Source organism: Nyctereutes procyonoides, unplaced genomic scaffold, assembly GCF_905146905.1.
Source record: "Nyctereutes procyonoides isolate TBG_1078 unplaced genomic scaffold, NYPRO_anot_genome, whole genome shotgun sequence".
Lineage (NCBI taxonomy): Eukaryota > Metazoa > Chordata > Mammalia > Carnivora > Canidae > Nyctereutes > Nyctereutes procyonoides.
The window spans coordinates 5,939,332-5,963,459 of record NW_026575126.1 but is presented as its reverse complement, the minus strand read 5'-3'; the positions used below and the strand labels follow the sequence as shown (position 1 = coordinate 5,963,459).

Below are 24,128 nucleotides of genomic sequence, written 5' to 3'. Positions count from 1 at the left end.
TCAACACAGATACAGTATGATTTCACCCATATGTGGAATCTAAAACAACAACAACAAATGAACTGTTGTTGATATGTTCTGTTGAACATATTGGTGGCTGCCAGAGACAGGGGCCGGGGTCGGGGGAGGGTGGTGGTGAAGTGAGTGAAGGGAGGCAAAAGGTACCAGCTTGCAGTTGATAAATAAATCATGGTGATGTAATGCAGTGTGGTGGCTAGAGCTAATAATACTGTTGATTTTTTTTTTAATTGGAAGTTGCTTAAAGAGTAGATCTTAGGGGGATCCCTGGGTGGCGCAGTGGTTTGGCGCCTGCCTTTGGCCCAGGGCGCGATCCTGGAGACCCGGGATCGAGTCCCACGTCGGGCTCCCGGTGCATGGAGCCTGCTTCTCCCTCTGCCTGTGTCTCTGCCTCTCTCTCTCTCTCTGTGTGACTATCATAAATAAACTAAAAAAAAAAAAAAGTAGATCTTACAAAGGTCTTATACGCACTCACACAAAATCTGGAACTACGTGTGGTGATGAATGTTAACTAGATTTATTGTGGTGTCTCTGGCTTCCTAGCGAAGTGTAGTGCTTCATGTGGTTGTAGTGACATTCCAGTCTATTCGTTGCTTACTCCTCACTCCCACCACCGAAATTATCTGTGTCACACCGAAAATCAGACTTGACGTCATTAAATATTTGAATTTAAATTGGGTAGTTTCTATTCACCCCCCCTCAATTGCATATTAACAATTTAACTTCAAGAATAAGTCATTTCTGGTTAAACGAGTGAATTGAATATGTCCCTTTATCTTGACTTCTTCTCTGATCATCTGTTATGGAGTCTGCTCTTTTTGCTATAGATGGGATGTCTTCCCTTATCCCTTTGCTTAACAAACCTGTTCACGTACACAGATGGGATTGGGTGGGGATTTGCTGATACAACATCACTCACTTCTTTGAATACCTTCAGAATTATATGCCAAAATCACATAGCGATCTATCGACAGAAAAATGTTTTCAAGGATCTTTCAAATGTGGTCCTTCAATTGTGTTGAAAGCAAAGGGTTGGACATTATTTGCAATCATATTAGTTGCCCACTCAAGAAAGTTGAGTTGTATTAACAACCCTGCAATACTTCAAATTGTCCCTTTATTTTTCAGATATTTTTCTAAGTTCAATGCACCCTAATCAGACACCGGGTGGTGGGAGGTATGCCTTTCTTTTGTAAAAATAGAAAGATGAATATAAAAGGGAAAGGAGGGGGGGGATCAATATGACTTGGAGGTGCATTTTTTTGTTAGGAGAGCACAGAAGAAACTATAGGGTATAGAAATTGATTCCCCTTGCCCAGGGAATAGAAGCTATCCTTGCCCGGGTTGTAAGTCTCTAGGTATCCAAGAAATGCACGTATCCCAGTTTGAACACTTCTGGTGTAGAGAACAGGGTACTGTCAGGTGCAGTCTACTGAAGCATCCCATTTCCTCTCGTAATTTCTACTGAAGAAAGATATTTCCAGCTGGGGACCATGGAGCCGTCCCCAACTTATTTTGATTATTAATAACTACAAAAAGTTTTTCGGGGAGATGAGAAAATGGAACTTCTGTGACCCAATTTTTAAAATTCAAATCGGCCTCAAATAATCTGGGCCTAGGTGTTTATGTATTTTTAAGACTTAAAGTTTCCAGAGATGCCGATTTTCAATGAAAATTTTAGATTCTGGAAGATAGTACTGAAATCATCTTTTTGACTTTAATTAATAATTTTGCTACAGACCAAGAGAAGTAGTATGCAGATTGAATTATTAGATCTTTCCTGCCAGTGACTTACTCAATTTCCCTCACAAATAGTTGAAAATAGTGTAGGCTTTGGAATGATTTTATAAATGTCCATGGGTTTAAAATAAATGGTTAAATTAGGTGGGGGTAAAATTTTTAAAAAAATAAAATAAAATCTAGGATTCAATATTTGTATTGATCTGTAAGTATCTTTATCACCTTTCCCTAAACTTGAAATCCCAAATAATTTATTATGAATATGATTTATATTTTTCAAAAGGATAAGCAAAGGGGACAATCAATGGAGCCATAGTCAAAGTAAAACCCTTGGCACTACAAACTAAAATAAATATTGTGAACTGACAGACATTTATGCTTTCGGTTACAATTAGCTACTAAAAGTAAATGTATTTATATATAGTTGCCTCATTAAATTAATTTTTGGTTTGGGTGATCAACTACTGTTCCTGGTTGCATTGAGTAAGACTTGGGCAATGCCCTCAAAGGCGACTTATTTGAGTGTATAAACACTGCATTTTGATTTTTGTCTTAGTACCTTGCTTTGGCCTACCTCCATGGTTCTGAAATTTATGCATACAAAGAATTACTGAGTAGTGCGGCATATACACAACCATGAGTATTGTACTTTGTGGGTTAAGCTCATGATTTTTAAGGATATTTTTGACCATATATTTGCATCTTATGCTGACTGAAAATGTCAACCCAAATGTTAGATAGGATTCCAGTATACCTCTGGTTTCCAACTGATCAGAAGCTATTTGGGCTTTTTTTTTTTTTTACTAACTAGAAGCCCTAAATAACTCTCTATCTTCCAGAAGTTCCAAGTGGGGAACACGTCTTTCACTGACATGTTCATTGCAGATTGTTATATCCGAAAATATATTTGGATTAAAGTAATTTACCTGAGAGCTTGCCTTTCTGGATTAATGTCTTTCCGGAGAAAAGAGGAAAAGATGTTACGAGTTTAGTAGATGTGGCTGAAAAATCATGCCTTACTGAAATTCTGTCAATATTAGGATTAGAAGCTTTTTGAGAGTTGTTATCAAAGCATTGGTTTTTATGGTGAGCCTCAAGACACATACTTTAAAAATGAAGAACATTTCAAAGTGTAGATGTATGGGTCAGGCTTCCTTAACAACTTTCCATTCTCTTGAGGGTTCCCCTCTGCCCTTCACTCTTCTTGTCTTCTGGTCTTTTACGTATGGTTAACTCTTTTTTTGGTCTATGGGCAGATCGCTGTGAAGTGAAATTTCTTCCGCCCAGTGCTCTGGAGGTTCTCTTTGGAGAGCTTCATTATCCTCTCCACATCCATCCAAACCACCTACACGGATGCAGTGGGATCCAGCAGGTATCTGTTCCCCTTTTGGATGGATCGTCAATGATCCTTTTCTGTTTGCCAACACAGATAATCGGAATCAAAGCGTGGGTTTTTTTGTTCATATCTAAATCTATGTCATATATTTCAGTTGGTCATCTTTTGGGCTATGCTTGTGTTTTGGGCTGAATTGCACCTCCACCCGAATTCCTGCGCTGAAGTGCTAACTCCCAGCGCCTCAGCTGTGACTGTATTTTGAGATATGGTCTTAAAGAGGTAATTATGGTTCATGGAGGTCAGTGGGGTCATTAATCTAAGATGACTGATGTCCTTATAAGAAGAGGAGCTTCAGGCACAGACACACACACAGAAAGAAGACCATGTTTTTTATAGATCAATAGAACAGAACAGAGAACCCAGAAGTGGACCCTGAACTTTATGGTCAACTAATATACGATAAAGGAGGAAAGACGATCCACTGGAAGAAAGACAGTCTCTTCAATAAATGGTGCTGGGAAAATTGGACATCCACATGCAGAAGAATGAAACTGGACCACTCTCTTGCACCAGACACAAAGATAAACTCAAAATAGATGAAAGATCTAAATGTGAGACAAGATTCCATCAAAATCCCAGAGGAGAACTCAGGCAACACCCTTTTTGAACTTGGCCACAGTAACCGGAGAAGGACAAACAGTGTATGTTCTCATTCATTTGGGGAATATGAATAATAGTGAAAGGGAATATAAGGGAAGGGAGAAGAAATGTGTGAGAAATATCAGAAAGGGACACAGAACATAAAGACTTCTAACTCTGGGAAATGAACTAGGGGTGGTGGAGGGGGAGGAGGGCGGGGGGTGGGGGTGAATGGGTGACGGGCACTGAGGGGTACACTTGACGGGATGAGCACTGGGTGTTATTCTGTATGTTGGTAAATTGAACACCAATAAAAATTAATTTATAAAATTAAAAAAAAAAAAAGAAAGAAGACCATGTGAGAGAGGGAAAAGATGGCCATCTGTAAGCTAAAGAGGAAGGCCTGGAACAGATCTTTCCCTCGTGGCTTTCAGAAGAGGCCAACTCTGTTGACACCTTGATCTTGGACTTCTAGTCTCCAGAACCATGAGACAATACATTTCTGTTGTTTAAGCCCCACCTACCCCCCACCCCCCATTCTGTGATACTTCATTATGGCAGCCCCACCACACTAATACAACCTGTTTGTCCCTGCTGAGGTTCTTTATTACTTGGTCCTGCAAAAGCTAAAGATGGCCTCTGTGAGAAATGTAGTTATTGAAAAGAAATGATTTAACAATATGAGGCTCATGAAGAGTGGAGATTGGAAGCCAAAAGTTGAAAAGGAAGATAAAACTCAAAGCAAACAGAAAATATGATTAAAGCACTAGTGAGGAGAAGTAATTAAGATAATAAGTCAATGGTTTCTACTGATAAGTATTGAACTTTTCTTTTTAGTCTGATTCGTAATCAAATTACTCCCTCCCTTTCAGCATCTTACACTGGATGGGATAGAAAATTGAACATTTTAAGCTGGTGATCCATTTTTCTGTGACTGTTATTATTTTCGTGTAATAGTAATAAACATTTATAAATTAATGAAAATTCTTAGGGCAAAATATTGAAACAAGGGAAAAAACAGCAGGGAACTAAACAGACAATATAAATTGCACATAGTAGTTATGAAACAGCATTAAAAACTAAGGATTTTAAATTGAATTGAATCATAGTGTTTTATAGTAGCAGTTAATCTGACATTCTCTATGTGCCATGGATTGTAATATTTTATATTTGTGAATATTATGTGGCTCTCATATTAAGAAGCTGTTTCTCTTCATAGCTTGCTCCAAGATATTTATAATAACATTGTTTCTGTTGTTTAGATTCAAATAAAAATAATCTGCTGTAAATTAGATTAATAGACTTGGGATCTCAGATCTCTGGGTACTAGGGATCCAAGTTGTTTTTTAATTTTCTTCCTTATCTGTATTTTGAAAAATTCCTGCTTTGAGCAAAAAAGAAAAGAAAGAAAAAAACACGGATTGCTTGAAATCCTTCCATTGATGAGCATAGATTTTTGGTCATTTTCTTTTTTCTCCATTTTCCTATGTATTATCCTACTTTTAAAGCTCTGCTGGCAAAGCTATATTGTTTGAAAGGCTGTTTCTAAGACAGTACTGTTTTTAAAATCATACTAAGAAGGCAATTCCCTCATAGCATTCCAGTTGTCTTCATATTTCTCTTGTAACTACAAACATTTTGAGGGTAGAGACCATACCTCTCTACGTATTTTGGTCCTCCAAGTACATCAGGACTGTGCCCTGCACTTAGCTCCATAATTACTGACATAGGTCTCGTATGTTATTGATCATTTATGATCAGTTTCAAGAGCATATTTGTTCATTCATTCAATTAATATTTACTGAGTGTGGAGTACTCAGTACTGAGTGTGGAGTACTGGTTACTAAGCTATCGCATTAAGCACTTACTGTGTTCCAGTAATTCATCTGAGTTCTTGAAGAAAACCTAAACAGTTTTTCTTTTTAAAGGTTTCAGAAGTCATTGAACATCACTGAGTTTTGCTCTGCAAGGGCAGCAGGGTAATTTTATCAGTTAAGAATACAGTATCTTATCAGTTGAATACGGCAGGTAACAGAAAACCGAGTGAATAGTGCCTTAAACCACAACAACATTTATTACTTATTTCACAAGTAGTCTGGTGGTAGACGATTCTTTTTTTTTTTTTTTTTTTTTGTAATATCAGGACTTGGGTCCTTGCCTGTACAATTTTCTTGGTCTTTTCCTTAATGGTAGCCAGGTGATTACACTAGATCTAGTCATTATAAATCTTTTTTTTATGAAAGCATCCAAAACAGGAAGGAAAAAGATGGCTCAGAAGATTTTTAGATCAAGAACATTCCAGCACTTTCCTTCGATATCTCATTGGCCAGAACTGGATCCATGGGCATGCCTACCTGCAAGGGAGTGTGAGAAAGAGTGTGTTGACCTTCACAATGTCAGTGGGAGACAGACAAGCGAGAAGGAAGCATTCGGGAATAGCTTCTGGTACCACCCCTCAGTGCCCTACAGCACGGTGCTCCAGTGGTTAGCTGCCTAGCTTTAGACTTAGATGGTTTGAGTTCAGATTTGCCACCCAGCTGGTGTGAGGCCCTCCACGAATTCTGTATAATCTCTCTGATTCTGTTTTTTTTTTATTTTTCATCCATGTGCAAAATATGTCTGTTGTGTAGGTTGTTGTTGTGGGCACTAAATGCAATCCTCTAAAACATTTAGCACAGGGTCCGCCTGTTAAACCTGCTAACTCAGTGCCTGGTAACACTGAGGTCGGTACTAATGTACGTGAATAAGCCTGAATTTCTGTAGGAGAACTTGCACACCCAAGTCCTGAGCTAGATGTAGAGTTGGGCTAATTGGACAAGGCACTCTGGAGAGATCAGTTTTGGGAAAGAGTTTTGGATGCATGCATAAAAGATACACAGAGATGCATAAAATATCAGGAAACATTTAAAGAGGGTAACAAGTACTCTGTGAGTACATAGTACACGTATCCCCTGATTATCACAAGTTTGCATTAAGCCACTTTGCTTTTACTAAGGACCTATTTTACTAAGACCTGGTTTTGCCAGTGGAAAGAAGTCTGAAGATTTTTGCTTTTATAAAAAAAGCAAGACCAGCCTGGAGCGTGTGTTTGGGGAGAGCCTTTAGGGAGGCCCTGCAGATGCTGAGCCACAAGAGTGGCTGCGCCAAGCGCTTCCTCTGGGAGCTACACCCAACATATCAGCCACCACGGCTTTGAACTGTGCTTGGACCTGTGCTTTAGATTGGTTTATTTTGCTCATTTGTTAGCAAGATGCGTCCTAAGGTATCAGAAAAGCTTAAGGGGGGTTATTTCTAGGGTCTGGGAATTTGCAGAAATGTTTTCATGTAAATCAATGGTAATTGCTTCCTTATGGCATTTTGGTTCATGAAAGATTTCATAGAATAGTCTGCTTTCGGTTAGCGGGGAAACCCGTATTATCGTTGTAGTTGTCATTGCTTGGGCAATCGTAGCCCTATGACTTCGAATAAGTGAGAGGAGACGTCACTTGTCTGTTTAGCTGACTCTTAGGAGCAGGCAAGGATGCCATAAAACCAAGTGAAACATGGCCTGGCCTGAGAAGTCGATACCTCAAATTTGGTGCTGCTCTTAGGTTCCACTTACTGTCTCTTGCTCATTTTTGGAACCTCAGGTACAACAACTAAATGTACATACTAGGGTTTTTGGTTTTGATTTTGGTTTTTTGGTTCTTTTATTTTTTTTTTAATTGGGAGATCTTTGCCTTTTATACTAAGTCAAATTAATTTCAGATTTATTTCTGTTCATCTTTTAAAAGCGAATCTGAATATTTCTTCCCCTTGAAATCAGTACTTTGGAATCTCTCAAACTACCAGCAAATGATAGTTTCACCATAATTCATAGGGATTTACATAAGGTTATCACTGTTAAATTCTTCTTTCCTATAAATTTTTCTTTCCTCTCAGTCAAACTTGAGACTTAGAGCTTTGGCCTAGGCTGGAATCTTCCAGAATGGCAAGTGGGCTTAGGGAGTGAGTGAGGCTGACCTGAGGCTGCAGTCTATGTAGAGGAGTATTGAGGTTCCTCTCATGAGGAGATTGGCCCACAGAATCAAAAAACACACACAAAAAAAAAAACAAAAAAAAAAACAAAAAAAAAAAGGAAAGCCTGAAGTTTCAGGGGCAAATGGAGGGGCATGGGGCAAGAACCAGATCCCGAAGTCCTATGTCAGGCAGCAGGGGAGCTCAACAGAAGGCTAGAGAATTTCAAAGGGGGCACAAACAAGGGCTTGAAGTCTCTGGGAGATTGGAGCTGCGTGAAAATCATCTTATTTTTTTGTGTTCTTCCACATGCAAACAAAAAAGGTATTCCGCAAAGAAAATCACTGTTTCATTTAAAAAAGAGTATGAGGAAAGCACGCGGTAGTAGAAAGAGGAATGGGTTTGGGGTCAGAGAGACGTAGGTTTGAATCTCAGCTGTGCCTTATGCAGGCTTAGGAGAGTTGATTTCTCTGGGTCTCACTTTTCCTCTCTCAAAAATCGGGGCTAATAAATACCGCCCTTGCAGGAATATTGGCACATGTTAGAGACTCAGTGAGCGGCAGCTATTGTGTGTTCATTTTGATCTTTGGGCAAAGCATATGCTGCTTAAGTCTTTTTGGTTTGTTTGTTTGTTTTCTGTTTTTCCCAGCTTTGTTAAGATGTACTTGACAAATAACACAGTGTAAGTGTAAGGTGTACAACGGGATGGTTTTATAGATGGATGAATTTTGAAATGATGGGTTAGTTAACACATCCTTCAGTCTTTTCGCATCTAATTCTTAAAGTACCTCAACTCAATGGTAACCTCCAAATTCATCGAGCGTTTACTATGTGGTAGGTAATTGGCTAATTTTTTAGTATTGACTCCTGTGATGCTCCAAGTGACTTTCTAAAGGAGCACTATTCTTTTTATTCCCATGTTCAGAGGAAGATTCAAGGCCCTTTAAGTACCTTGGCCCTTGTTGCTACTCTCCTGGAGATAGTTCAGATAGTAGCCGAGATAGTTAAATAGTTCGGATTCAAGCTCAGGAAACTCTACTTGAGACGTGAAACTCTCAACCACCCTCCTCTGCCTCCTCGAGACACAGCAGGAGCATTCTGGTGGTAGGCTAATCTGAGTCCTGCTGTTTCCCTGCTTAAAACCCTCCACTGTGGTTACAAAACCGACCAGTCCCAGGCTCGTGGGGCTTGCCACCTCCCACGTCACTCCTTTGACTTGTAGACAGTTTTGCCTTTTATTAAGCCAAACTGTCCTCCCTGTACTTTCACTCATCATTTGAGATGATCCTCCCTGCTTAGCCACGCTCACAGGTCAACCGTTCACTTCTGATCCCCGTATGTTTTCTCTTCTCTAGGCCCAGCTCTTCGGGACTGTTGAGCGTGCCTTGTAGGACACAGTTCAGCTTAGAGGTTAGGACAGAACAGTCCCCGGTTTTGAACTGCGGATCTGCCTTTGGCTGGTCGTGAACCACTTATCCAAGCACTCCGTACCTTAGTTTACGCTTCTGTGAAGACGGTGGATGATAGTACTTTGTCGGGTGTTTTGAGAATTAAAATCTATAGTGCATAGAGTGTTTTCTGTGTGCACTACAAAAACATTAAGGGATCCATAAATACTGGTGATGAAAATTATTGGTTTCTAGAACTTTCCCTCCTGCCACCTTTTCTCCAAATAGCCCCCCTTATCTCCCTTGGTTTACGTACTATTTTTCTATTAATGAATATTTCTTTAAGGGGGGCCACAACTTTTTTTTTTCTGTTCAGAGAATTGAAATTTTGAAGTGTCCAGAGAAGAGCTTAGAGGCTCAAACCTCTTCTTCTGGGACCTGTCCACCCTCGGAAAGTCCCAGGCCTACTGACTTCCCATACGCTGTTTTCCTATTGCCTCATCTATGAACATTGCAAAACTATCCCGCCAGCAGTTGGCACAGTTGGAGACTAGTTTTGTTTTTACTCATCACTTCAAACCATCATATTAAGGCTATAAATAAAATAGTATTATGGTTTTCATCTGTCTGCATCGTTGGAATAAGCTGAGAGAAATTGTAAATCAATATTTAGCATAATTGCTGAGATCTGGCAGGTTTGGATACAAATAAAAAGAATGAAGAATGTAATATAAAATCATTTATATAATATTAGCTCAATCACCCTCTATAAAGTGGCAGGCGGCAGAGACTCATGGTCTAATTTTAGTTGGCAAAGAATTTTCTTGTAAAGGGTTGGAAAATAATTGACCCTTATGTCAATTACTCTTCTGTGTCGGCCTTTCTTCGAGTTTCCTCAAAAGGTTTTTTTTTTTTTTCCCCTTCCTCCCTAGGAATTTTTCTTTCAATGCAGTTTTGTAGCATGCTGCAAAAAACATTTATTTGACAAAAACCAAACAACAAAACTAACATTGTCAGCATGATCATCCACACTGAGCTTTCTGAATTTTAAAGAAGCCGAAATATGTAAAACATGCTTTTGAACCTCTTTTGGCATAAACTACTTTCGGTTATTATTCTCCAGCAAAGGAGAGGTGAGGATCCTTACACACGGATTTTTTTTTTTAAGGATATCTTTCAAAGAATTAGACCCGTAAATTTTGTTTCCAATAACTGATTTATTCATTCATTTGACGACTATTGGCGGGGTGCTTACTGTAGACACGGCGCCCCGGTGCAGCCTATACGAATCAAGAGGGAGTGGTCAAACATGATGAAGGAAATTCTGGTGCAAGGTAGGGAGACAAGGGCCCTCGGAAAGGGACAAGTGCAATTCTATGGGGATTCCTGTGACATTCGGGCATCTTCTGTGTGAGTCCTTTGATCTGAGTTTACTGAAGAGCTATGCCTACTTTTATAACCTCAGTGTCCTGAATATAAAATGAGAGAGTTGACTAGACCTCATGTGGTCATTTCTATAATCCCGTAGCTCCAGGTAAATACATTTCCAGACCAGCACACTTAGATCATCCACTTCAGGAAGCAGTCACAGCACTTGGCTTCGTGGTGATAATTGCAAAGAGAAAATTGAATTCACCAGGGTCATGCATCTTGTAAGGGGTGGCATTAGAATTTGACCTCAAGCCTTCTAGCCCCAAATCTCATCCTTTTTTAATCTCATCAAATTTACTTTGGGCTGGAGTATTTGATATAGATTTATTTGCCTTAAATAACTGCAGGAAAATCATTGCACCTGTTAAGAGTTAAGGTGTCTAGTCACGTATTCCTTAAGTTTTCTCAGGCTTAAATGACAGACATGCGGTTTTCAATGATGGGAAGCCGCATAGGTTTTTTTTTCTTCTTCTTCTTCTTTATTTTTCTGGTTACTGGTGCTGCTTTCAGGTTTTTAATTAATTAATTAATTAATTTTTTAACTTTCAGTTATTTTATTTGGGGAAGTTGTTCCCGTTTAGATTGTATTGACCTCTTTGCTATGAATCTTGCTGAGATTCAAAATCTTAGTCTTGGTTGGTTTGGCTTGAGTGTGATGAGTTTCCTCATAGAGATGAAGTTCTGTGGATTTTTACAGACCCTGTTGATGAGCAGGGGGAAAGGCATTTGGGTCAGGAGGTGGAGCTCCATTGCTTGTGAACTGTTGACAAAATGGCAGTCAAACCACAATATCGATACCACACTATTTATTTAACTTGCTTTCCCAGTACAAGGACTTGATAAGTGAGTTGCAGAAACATTTTATCTGGTTGTCATTGCTAGAAGCCTGCCGTGGCACTGGAGGCTTGATGTGGGCTCTCCTTGAACACTATCAAACTCTGCAAATTACAGATTTAGTGACCTCTGAAATGCAAAGCACCTCTCGATTAGGCTCTTCATCTTTAGTAATAAAACTGTGCTCATTCACCTAAGTCTCATTTGATTTTGTTGAGCATAAAATGATGTAATCAGTTTTTTCAGATTGGTAGGTGAGTTGAACCTTTCCATTTGTGGCAGTGTAAAGAGATATCTTGCATAAAATCTCTTGATTGAAATGCTGCCGAAAATGTCAATGTGTTTGCTAGGGTCCTCATGTTCTTTTTGTTGAGGATAGGAAATGGTCGAACGGGTATATGAGCCCCTTTGGTCAAATACTGCATATGGAAGATGAATTTCTGGATAAAACTGTGTAAAGCATACTTCTATATGTTGACTCCTATAATCAATCATTTTATTTAATAGCTCCTGTGATATATCTTTTGCACTTACTTTTGAAATTCAGTTAGTGGTGTGCTGGTAAACTGGCTTTTCAGAAAGAAAAAGAGCCCTGATTTATAGTATTTGTTAATTTCTATAGTGTAAATACTCCCACGATGGCCAATTTCCAGCTATCAATGGCTTGCAAAACTCCTGAAAATTTCAACACTTATCTCATTAGGGCCAGTATGAGTCAACTCCAGCACTCCACAGTTATTACTTTTAAAATGTAGTTTTATATGCTTTCTAATTGTCTTATGTGTAAAATCCTTCTCTCTAACCTCATGTTGAGGGTTTTAATGATGGGGACCCTGCCATATTCTTGTGTATATCCTCTTTCTCCGCTTCCCCAGATTTAACTACATATGTGTGGTAATTAAGCATGCATAGTAACCTATTACATCAATATGAAGATGATTTTTTTTTCACATTTTAACATTGCCGAAATAATTTGTGCCCACACCTGTGGCTTGCTAGAGTGCAATTGGCAAAATTTTCCTCTTTCTTAGTGTTTCATGTAATCATTATTTGCATTTAATGAGATACGTTAAGTGACATTAATTGATGTTTGACATGAGTCCAGTTATATCCTATGGGCTAATCGGTCTTTTTACATGTTGTATTTACCTAAAGAAGTTTTCTCTCTATGGTTATCCATATGAGAAAAATCTATTGTTTGAATATTGGTGCCTTCCTGGACCTCTTGTTCTTTTGTCTTAGTGCTCACATTTGGCACATCCAATTTATTTTGTACATCCTGGTGTGGTACCAAGAACTGCCTCCCTCCATCTGGGAAGTGTCCTTTTTGAAAGTGAGGATCACTGGCATGATTGATCATGGTCATTGGACAATATATATTATTGCCATGACATTCAGCACCCAGTGTCTCTGCTCCTTGGCATCTGGCATATAGGAAGAGCCTCGTGATGGGCAGAATGATGACCCCTCAAAGAAGTCCATCTAGGTCTCGGTCTTCAAAACATGGGAATGAGTTAATTTTAATAGCAAGAGGGAATTAAGTTTGCGCATGGAATTAAGGTTGCCAATCAGCTGACCTTAAAAGAAAATGAGAAGAGCCTCTAGAATGTGGAAAAGATCTTTCCTTAGAGTCTCCAGAAGGAGTACAGCCCTGATGACACTTTGAAGTTAGTTTAATGAGACCCACTGTGAACTTCTGACCTCCAGAAGCATAAGATAACAAATCTGTGTTGTTTAAGCTGCTAATGTGTGGCCCTTTGGTACAGCAGCAATAGTAAACGAGTACAAGCTTCATTAATTCAGATAGGCAAAGTCACAATGTGATCTAAATAAAACTGGCGGGATCAAAATTATTCTTTATGTTCTTTCTGAACAAGTTTTCTAGGGAAATCTGTATCACATAGCGGGTTGCAGAAATCTATATTGGAGAATAAGATAATTTAAAGATTTCAGAATATTTTTTTATGCTAAGGATATGGCTAATTACAAATGAAAGTCATATATTTGTTAATTTTGTCTCTAAGAATTTTCCTTTAAAAGTTTTCTGTTTCTGTGCCGGAGGTTTTATGGAATTACACTTTTCTGTGAATACTTCACGGTTATTTTTCTGTCATCTTGGTCCCCACCTTTGCAAGCCCGGGTGAGCGGTGTTTCACTGTGATTTGGCACATATTATCAGGAACCAGTTTTAGGTTAGGTGATCTTTAGTGACTTAAACTAAGGCTTTTTCTCATTCACAAAATGAGGACAATTATGCCTTCTGTCATAGACCGCATGCTCGTGGCCTCCCCAAATTCATATGCTGAGACATATGAATATCATATCATATCCCAGTGAGATGATATTTGGAGCTGGTGCTTTGGGGAGAGAGGGGATTGGGGGTGAAGCCCTCATGATGGAATTAGTGCCCGGAAAAGAAGAGACGAAAGGGAGCTTGCTCTGTGCCACGTAAGAATACCGGGAAGGTGGCTGTTTGTCACCAGGAAGGGGGCCTCACCCAGGGCCTGACCTGCTGGCACGTTGACCTCAGACTTCCAGGCCCAGAACTGTGAGAAGCAATTCCCTATGTTTAAGCCACCCAGTCCGTTTTACAGAGCCTGCACAGACTAAGATGGGAATGGGCACCAAGAAGTGGAATGCTGCTGTGACAAATACCTGAAAATGTGGAAGCAGGTTTGGAACTGGTGATGGGGTAGTGACTGGAAAAGTTGTGTGATGCAAAAGCTTTTTTTTTTTTCCAGCTTTGCTGAGCTGTCATTGATATATGACATCGTGAAAGGTTAAGGTGGACCACATGATGATTTGATGTATGTTTCTATTGCAAAATGATTGCCACAACAAGGCTCCTTAACACATTCATCACCTCGCATAATTACTTTTTTAAAGATCTAATTTCTTGGCAACCTCCAAGTATACAATACATTGTTAACTGCAGTCACCGTGCTGTACATTAGATCCCCAGGAACTAACTCATCTTGTAACTGGAAATTTGTACCCTCTCACCAACATCTCTTCATTTCTCTCCTGGCAACCATCACTCAGTATTTCTGTTAGTTCATTTAAATAAAAATTCCCATATAAGTGAGATTGCACAGTATTTGTCTTTCTCTGACATATTTCATTACCTTAGTAGAATGCTCTAAGATCCATCCATGTTATTGCAAATGGCAGGATTTCCCTTTTTTTAATGCTGAATAATATCCCATTGTATGTATAGTCACCACATTTTCTTTATCCATTTATCCATTGATGGACACTCAGATGGCTTCCAGGGCTTGGCTATTATGAATAATGTTGCAATGAACATGGGGGGGGGGCAGATATCTCTTCAAGATCATGAATTTCACTTCTTTTGGATATATTTCCAGAAGTGAGATTGCTGGATCCTATGGGAATTCTATTTTTAATTTTTGGAGAAACCCCCATACTGTTTCCATACTGGTTGTACCAACTTACCGTACCACCAGGAGTGCACAAGGGGCCCCTCTTTTTGAGAATAACCATCCTAACACAGGTGAGGTGATACCTCATTGTGGTTTTGATTTCCATTACCCTGATGATTAGTTGAATATCCCTTCACATACCTGTTGGCCATTTGTATAATTTTTTTTTTGGAAAAAAATGTCTATTTAGGTCTTCTGCTCATTTTAATTAGATTAGTGTTATTATTATTATTGTTTGCTATTGAGCTGTATGAGTTCCTTGTATATTTTGGATATTAACCCCATCAGACATATGGCTTGCAAATATTTTCTTGTGAAGGGATTTTCTTGTGATTCTGGTGAGAGCTCAAAAAGAAAAGGGAGCTGGAGAGAGGGCTTCCTTCTTAGAGAACACATAAATAATCACGTATTATTGTTGGCTAGAAATGTGGCTGGTGAAGGTCATTCCAATGAGGTCCGAGACAGAAATGAGAAACATGTTATTGGAAATTTGAGGAAAAGCTGCCTTCGTTATAAAGTGGCAAAGAACTTGGCTGAGTCGTGTTCATGTTCTAGTGTTTTGTGGAACGGAGGACACTCGAGGCAGTTCAGTCACTTGCTCCCAGGCATGGAGCCAGCAACGGTGAAGCCAGGACTGAAGTGTAGCTGGGGTCTTAACCGCTCCCTCTGTCTCTCCCACTAAGGGTAGTGGGACAGTGTGGGAACAGGCAGTGCTGGGAGGGGGGTGAGGTTCAAGAGTGCTAAGGCCAGAGGGAATTCTTCTATCCCTGTGATCACGAAGAAGGGTTTCCTACGTCAGGCTTTCCAATGAGTGACTCACAGTAAGTGATAATCTTGTTTTAGAGCTTTTCCATTTTAGGAAGATGGAAGATCTGTAATAGCTTTCATTCCTGGGCCTAAAAGAAATCAAATGAGACTCTGCGTGAGGAGGGGCTGTGTAATCTGCTAATGGGATGGGGATACTATAGTCCTTGCCCAGCTTAGGGCTCACTGTCTGACCTGGCGGCACTTAAGCACTCATTATTTCTTTGTGAGGGAATCAGCCTCTGACACAGGAAGAAATAAGGATGCCCCCCACCCCACACACACGTGCACGCACACTGTGTGTACCCACGCATACTTCCCCCACTAGATTGGGAACTCCGTGGGTGCGGTGTCCACACCATCTCTAGATCACCAGGATCTAACGGAATGCCCCGAAAATAGTCAGTGTGCAATAAATGTTGGAATTAATAATATTAGAGTGCTTGTCTTTCCAGATGGGGTTTTTATGGGGTACATTCTCTTTGGGGCAGGTGGAGGGATGGATAGGAATCACCGACTTTGCTCCTCAGGGCCCCATTTACACATCCTACACAGGTTCGAGGGGTGAGCGCTGAGGACTGCAGCTGGGAAGGCAGCACCCCCAGCGACTCTACAACCTGCTCCTCTAATCCCTACGCACCGCGGGAATGTGTGTATCTTAGTGGAGGAAACGGGGCCCATCTAGGGACAGGGTTGCCCTGTTTCCTGGGGCACTGTCTTCTCCGGTGCATTGAGCCAGACAGTGCGGGTGGTTCTCCACCCAGAGAGCAGGGGTAGGTGAGCTGTCTTGTCCATCGGATAAAGAAGCCACCGAGTTAGGCCTGTCTCGGCATTCGGTGGTGGGACTTGGTGCGAGCGTCATGGCCTTCAAATGCTGTGGTCACCGCGGCCTGGTGATCGCTGTGACTATTGCAATCGGTGGCCCTCTGGACGGCAGCCAGGGAGGGTGGAGGAGCCAGGATGAGAGTGGGCCGAAGTCCAGCTTTGACCAGAGAAGCAGACGGTGAGTCCCAGGGGGCGTGGGGCGCTCCAGGTGCAACACGGTGGCCAACACAATCATCCCGCTCAGGTGGGTGGACGCCCTCGGGCCCAGGGCTCTGCTGCCTGCAGGAAAGACAGGAAAGGGGCGCGTGTGTTGGGGGCAGTGAAAAGTGGTGAAAGGGCCGAGGGAGCTCTCTGGGGTTCCTTTCCCAAGGGCCCGGATCTGTTCCTGAGGGCTCTACCCCGACCTGATCGCCTCCCGACCCCCCAGCCCCAATGCCATCACACCAGGGGTTAGGATGTGAACACACGGATTTTAGGGGCATACGAACACTCAGGCCATAATAACTGTTTTACTGAATCTGTGTATCATTTATTCGGGTGCAATTTCTTATTATCAGTCTGTTAAAGTTTCAACTAAAATAAATAAATAAATAAATAGGCACTTGCTGAGCAAGAAATGACTGACCCCAGGTGGACCCCCCCTAGTTATTATTTTTCAGCTTCTCCTCCAAGGCCGGTTGTGTATGGTAGCCATGGAAAGAGTTGCTTCACAAATGGCATCCCCACCAGGGACTTTCGGCCTTTCCTAAACGGGGAAAGGTGAGAAAGCTGATGTGGTCAAAGGTTTCAACTCCCCTGGACCTTTCGGTAAGACGGGAGGGGGTCAGGGACACACCCGCTTAGTAGGAGCCTGAGAGAGCAGAATTCGGACGAGCCGGTGCCAAAGCTGCCTAAGCCTTATTCTCTGCACCTAAATATTGAAAAAGTTCCAAATTCTGAATTGAAAGAGGGACATTATTTTCAGTCAGTGGGGAAGTTAAAGTTTACGTTATCCTAACTTTTTGACCCTATTTCATTTAATCAGGGTTTTAGCCCTCACAGCTATTCCGAAACTATTGGTTTTTTTTTTTTTTTTAAAAAACCTGAGCCTGAAAAACAGACAAAAGACTATATATGATACCTGTCTAATGATTTATCTTAAGAATCTGTGAACTGTGGAATCATGATTGTTAGGACCGAGAGACACCTGCTCACCTTTCTGAAATGAGTTGCTGAAAAGATATTCTGAGATTCAGAAAGGGTAAGGGATACAGCGCTGACCTTTTGGAGACAGGAAACCTTTGATGAACTATAGGACACCAAGACAGTTCATTTAAAAGATGGTTTCAAAGCATTATCTGGGGCTGGTTCCGTATGTGCATTGCTGAAGCCCTCGGGTTGTCTTTTTACATAAACCCAGCGAAATAATGGTTTCTACAGTTGTTCATGTGTCGGCAACCCTCCTGTGGCATCTTCGCTTCTGGGCTTTGTAACTGCTTTCAGTGTCTTTTGTGGCCAGAATTAAACTTTCCTTACCATTTGACAGCATATAACTTTCCAAAGATGGGCATTAAGGAGAAAAGAGACAGGAAAAGGTCACCAGTACTATCTCCGTGTAATTAAGGCAGCCACGTAAAATTGTCACTAATGACATTTACTTGACTGTATAATATGAGTCCCTGCTCTGGGCTCCAAATAAGTTAAGGATCAACTGCTCGTAATATGTACAGACTATAAATCTTTGTGTTTTTTTTTTCAGAGTATAAATCTTTGTTGCAAGTAATATGGTATATACATTTCTTTCTTTTTTTTTTTTTTTGAGACAGCCTTATTTTAGGGCTGTGTTTAGGCTTGTGTGTCCTCCCTCTTTGTGTCCTTCTCTCTCCCTGTCTGTCTCTCTGTCTTCATCTCTCCCTCTCCCTCTCTATGTATATACATAGGTATGTAAATACACTCACATTTATGTATATGGATGAACACATGTGCCTACATGTATATATACATGTAAATGCATGTGCATATGCCTTTGTAAGGTAATACCCTCGGCGGAGAGGCCAAGTTAAAACTTTAAAAAAAATAGCTTCCAACTTTGATCTATAGACTCAGATGGACCACCTACCACAGGATAACCTGCCATCCAAGAACCAATTTGTTTTCTTTTGACTCTTAAAAGACCCTAAAAATCAAAAGTAATCTATGAATTTTTGGAGGGGAGGGAAGATGGGGAGTTCTGGATGTGGAATTTATGAAATTGTCTGGAGATACGGATGTGTGTGGACGTGGAGACTTCAAAGCTGCGAGCTTAAACTTAGAAGTTGATACCCGTAAGAGTAAGTCCCAGACGAAACTGCATGTGCCCCTATTGAACACATCAGTATTTGGGTCTACAGTAAATAACTGCACGGGGATACCGAGGGTCACCCAAGATCCTGGCCCTCCAGTCTCGTGTGATCTGTAATGTGACTGAAGGCTGTAGGGGGTGGAGTGGAAGGGAACACAGCACACCCAGTTGGCACTGGGGAATGTTTGCGGGGAGACGAGATGACTGTGAATCTCGGGTCTTAGATCCACTAGCCAGCAGGTCAGAGAGAGGCCTTGGCAGTGGAGGGCCCGTGCGTCGTGTCCTGAAGACGCGAAAGAGTTTGTGGAGGAAGTGGGTGTAAGAATTTAGGGTGAAGCAGGAGGCTGCAGGAGTCCTCGGAAGGAGCTCCCCATTCTCCACGAGGCTTCCTCTTTGAAGACTTTCCTGACCACGGGGCTTGTACTCTCTTTCTCTGTGTCCCCAAGAGTTTTGCATGTTTCTTTGTTGGATTTTTCACCCCCAGTCGAGTTGTTCGTGTCCGATTTCCATGCCTGTCTGCAAAATACACCACGTCAGGACTGTCTCCCGGTTCTTATCACAAGACCTGGAAAACAAAAAGTGCTCGATACCTGTTTATTGAACACGCACGCGAAGGACTGGGTGTCCCGAGGGGTGAATGGTTGGGTTGAGCTGTGGTTTGGGGATGGGAACATCTAGAGCCACCCTGGCTATCAGGCGACACTTCATAAAACCTTAATGGCTTCACTTTTCTCTTCCAGATTACTTGCAGCATATAATAGTCTTACCGATAAACACCTGACTGGATATTTTAACAACACAAGGATAAGGCGGCATCTCTTAAGATCGGGGCTGGTAAGATTGGGTTTATTTCCTACCTGCCCTCTTGTTTCCTTAAATCCTCTAGCCCTCTCTCCCTTTTCTGGTTTTTCTTTTTGAGCTAATCAGCGACATCCCCCCTCCGCCCCCCTCATTTTAGAAAAATTACTTCTTTTCCAGAGCTCTGATTTATCTTTCTGAAGCTCTGTCTCAAAAGACAGGAAGAGAGGTCACAATGACCGCTAAGGCTACTTATAAACTATTGAGAAAAAAACCGTAGGAGCTCCCAGAAGCATATTTTACTTGTTTGTTTATTCATTCATTTATTCGACACATAGTCAATGAACACATCGTATGAGCCAGGAACTGTTAGGGATTTAAGCGTAGAGAGAAGACTTCACTGTCTTCGGGGGAAAAAATATATTATTTTTAATAATCACAGAATATGGTGTGGAAGACATGAACAGTTCAGAATTTCCCCCTTGAATTTTAAAAGCCTGTTTAATTTCCTGGATAGTTTATTGATAACATTAGTGTCTTTCCTTAGCTCTAAAACTATCATTTGCACAGAATTTCCATGCCTCTAGATGTATTTAAAGTGAAAACCCTTAAAAAAAGACTATAGTTTTCCACTGAAAGAAAAGGGTGTGGTTATACAAAGTGTGAGTAATGATTTTAGCTGTTTACCTTCTTAAAGCACAGTGGATTTCCTTAACTATTGTTGCCATGGCATCCACAGGATATGCATTGCGTTGCTAAGGGTTGTTGGTTGTTGACGTGGGGGGCCCTCTGGCTGGGGGATCTCCAGAGAGCTTGCTTTTTGTCTCCTGGGGCTTGGTTTTCAGACACACCTGGCTGAAACCTGGCTCTGCCAGTTTACAGGTCACAGAATCTTGAGCAATTCATGGACTTCACTTTCTCAGCTCCAGCGCCCTCAGTTGTTAAGTGAAGACAATGCCACCCAGCCCTCAGGATCGTCGTGGCAATAAGAGATGTGTTTATTAACGCTTATTGCAATTTTTGTGGTTACTGTTAACATTATTTCTTTGGGTAACAATCTGCGAGCTTTGTGCATAAACGGGAAGGACCTTGTATTTACTTACCAACATCATGAACAAGCATTTTTGAACGTTGGTTATGTGCATGACGACTCACAGAAGGAAGATTTCTCTAGAACAGTGGTTCAGATACAGTCCCTGACTCTGCAGCGTTCAGCATCATTTGGGAACTGGTTAGAAAATGCAAATTTTAGAGCCCCAGCCCAGAGCTACTGAGTCAGAAGCTGCTGGGTTGAGGCCCACCAATCCCTTTTTCAACTTGTTTTCTGAGTCTGATGCAAGTTCAAGCTTAAGAACTTGAACTTAAGAACTAAGTTGGGGGGCAGCCCGGGTGGCTCAGCAGTTTAGCACCGCCTTCGGCCCAGGGCGTGATCCAGGAGACCTGGGATCAAGTCCCACATGAGGCTCCCTGCGTGGAGCCTGCTTCTCCCTCTGCCTGTGTCTCTGCCTCTCTCTCTCTCTCTGTGTCTCTCATGAATAAATAAATAAAATCTTAAAAAATAAAAGAACTAAGTTGGGGAGAGCAGATCTCCCAGAGGGGTGAGGACAATGATACCTGTTAACTGGCGAGGGGGCCACAATACGAGATGTTCTCAACATTTTTTTTCTCAGTTGGAAACAAATGGCACGATGTCCCATGGACAATACATTCCAAAGACTGTAACTGAGTTATCTGTGATTGGAAACACTTTCTGGAACCATATCCTTTCCTTCCATTGGGAAAAAAAAAAAAAAGATATGTAAAAGATTTAAAAAAGATCATCAGTATCCAATCCCTTGCAACATAACTCTCCTGATACGTTGCCACAACAGTGTCATACAACAAGTTCTCAAAATTAAGAAATATGGGGGCTTGGATTAGACCTGAAAGAGCAGGGCATAATTAAGTGGGAAGGAAGGAGATGAACAATCCAGGAAGGATAACACCCTCTGTTTATAGAAGCTACAGAAAAAATACAACAAATATGCCCTGAAGAAGGAGTAAAAGAAAAGAAAAAAAAAAAAAAACAAGTAAGTTAAAGAAAAAAAAAAAAGAAACACAGAAACTACCATTCCTGGCATTTTCAGTGAGGCCAACTGAAATCCATCTGGAAGGTCTGATACCCGCAGCACTGCGTAATCTGAGAAACATCTGAATCATGACAAATTACATTCTGGGTTGGAGAGTGGAAGGAGAGACAGCAGTGTGAAGATCAAGTAATGAAGCCAATTATTATTTTTCTTTTGAAACCAATGATTCTTAAACTGAGGAGAACCTCTCCGTAGCTTACATGTCTTGCCCTTCGAAGTTATTTCCCCTGAGATCATCAGCCCTGCGATCACGGCCGCGGTTCACTGTTCCAAGGAAGCTCCCCACCTCCTCTTCCCAAACGTGTTCAGAAAAAGAAAAGAAAGGAACACCTGGGTTCCATCAAGGAGACGTTGTGACTCTAATGACAACCTTGTTTGAAATGTCAAGGGGACCACCTGGGGGTGTTTTCTTGCTGATGGGTGTAGGAGACCGATTATTTTCTTCCTTATGAAATAGTCATTAAACGTGAAAGTTGACCAACCACCGTGGTGTAATCTCTTAGGCTTAGAAGACACCACCTCTGTCGCTCTTGCTCATTGTCTCTCCCTTTTTGGTGACAAACAACCCATTTTCTGCCTTGTGTTTCCATGTGTGTTTCATTTATTCCTGACAGATCACGAGAAGTGGGAGAGTGCTTTCTGAAAAAGAATACAGACTCAATATCATGAAGAGGGATCACCAGAAATACATCCGGGAGTGCCTAGCTCAGGCTATCTTCCATAAGGTTCTGGACATGGAGGTAAAGTAGCTACATTCTCCTTATGATGGATACTTTTCTTTCTTTCTTTCTTTCTTTCTTTCTTTCTTTCTTTCTTTCTTTCTTTCTTTCTTTCTTTCTTTCTTTTTGATGGGTATTTTCTAATGCAACAGTTCACCATGCTTCTGAACCCAGAAGCACAGGCATTCCTCCTGGATTTAGTCAAAAAGGAATGGAACCAGGTGCCCTGAGAAATGCCCTACATCCCTCTGGGTAGCGGGGAGCCAGGGGACCGAATGAAGTAAGCTCTGCTCCATTTCAGTTAGGGAGGAATATGGACATCATTATATATTTTGTGATATTTAATTTAACAAATGTAGATTTTTAATCCATAATGGCTACTCTAAAACATACCAGCTCTCACCATCTGTACCTCAATTTCCATTTGCTAAAAAAAAAAAAGTGACATCTGTTTAAATATCAGTAATTCCGCTGCCATGAATTATTTCAGATTTGTTATTCTTTTAAGGCTCTGAAGCTGAGCCGTATGCTAAAATTCAGGGAAGAGGCATCGAAACATCTGCTGTCCCTCCTACTTTAGGCCGCGTTGGTCAGCATAGATTCATAAACCAGGCATCAACAACTTTTTTTTTTCCAAGTCTGACATGGCATCTTTAGTAGGATATCTAGCTAACTCGATAAATTATTTTAGCCTTGCTCCATGGAACTTAGCGTTTCCAGCATCAACACCATTTTCATCTCCGTGGAAAAGCATGTCACTTCTTGGCCTGGCCGTACAGCAGTAAATCAGAAAACTTGGCTGGTAAAACCAATGACCTGTGAGTGCAGTAAACGTTTATGAACAACTGTGGAATCGCCAGTAAACCGCCACTAAGGGTAGTGCCGCTGAAAATATATCTTATTATGCTACCCTTATATTGAGCAAGTCCTGCGTTCCAATATGACATATATGATCTGTTAATTTTAGGAATTCATTTTATGTTTTATATCTTGGGCGTGAGTTATGTGGGATCATCGTTTATGTTACGGGCCTCGGTGCGCTTGCTTATAAAAGTCTTAGTTGGAATTTGGCGACTGGTGCTAAAAAAATAGTGCAGCAGATTAATTCATACCGAATTTCAAATTTAACCGGTCGGGAACCAAGTTTCTGTATTAGCTTTGATCCCTGAAGTCTGGTTTTCCAGACTTTCCTGCAACTGACACATCATAAGTAGTAAGTATGTTGTTACTTAAGAGTCTTCATGGGTTCTTAAAGTTTGGAGCAGATACCTTGGGCAAGTGTTCATGTGCAATATATAATATTTTATATAATGTAATATGTAATATATTAATATAATTAACAAATGAAACAGCTGTCTCTAAATTGTCACATTTGTCTCACATTTGGCTCCTGCCCATGCTGCTTACTAATGTTACATTAATATTCACGCATTCGTGCATATGAGAAACATCTGTCCTTAATTGTGGGCTTACCAGGTACCAGCATGAAGATCCGGGCTGTAGCTGTGAGATACAGAAACAGAAAGTCAGACCCCCAAGCCCCCCAAAAAAGCAAAAATCAAAGCAAAACTCGACCGTGGAAAGCGATCACACGCTCCAAGGGGAGGAAAAGCAGACTGAGCTGGGCAGGGAGGCGATGCTGAGATGGGGAGGCTGAGCCCAGGTCCTGCTGTGTGCACAGGGCCTGAGAGCCCAGGCGTCACCCGGA

General features: G+C 41.1%; 1 protein-coding gene across 1 annotated transcript in view; it reads left to right on the top strand.

Moving 5' to 3' along the window:
- The first annotated feature begins 18,955 nt into the window (after window positions 1-18,955).
- Window positions 18,956-24,128, top strand: part of ERICH3 (glutamate rich 3) — an 85,556-nt gene continuing 80,383 nt past the window's right edge. The window contains exons 1-3 of the mRNA XM_055339752.1: window positions 18,956-19,086; window positions 19,515-19,608; window positions 22,316-22,441. Of these exons, the coding sequence (XP_055195727.1) occupies window positions 18,956-19,086; window positions 19,515-19,608; window positions 22,316-22,441 (351 nt within the window). The remainder of the gene's footprint in view (window positions 19,087-19,514; window positions 19,609-22,315; window positions 22,442-24,128) is intronic.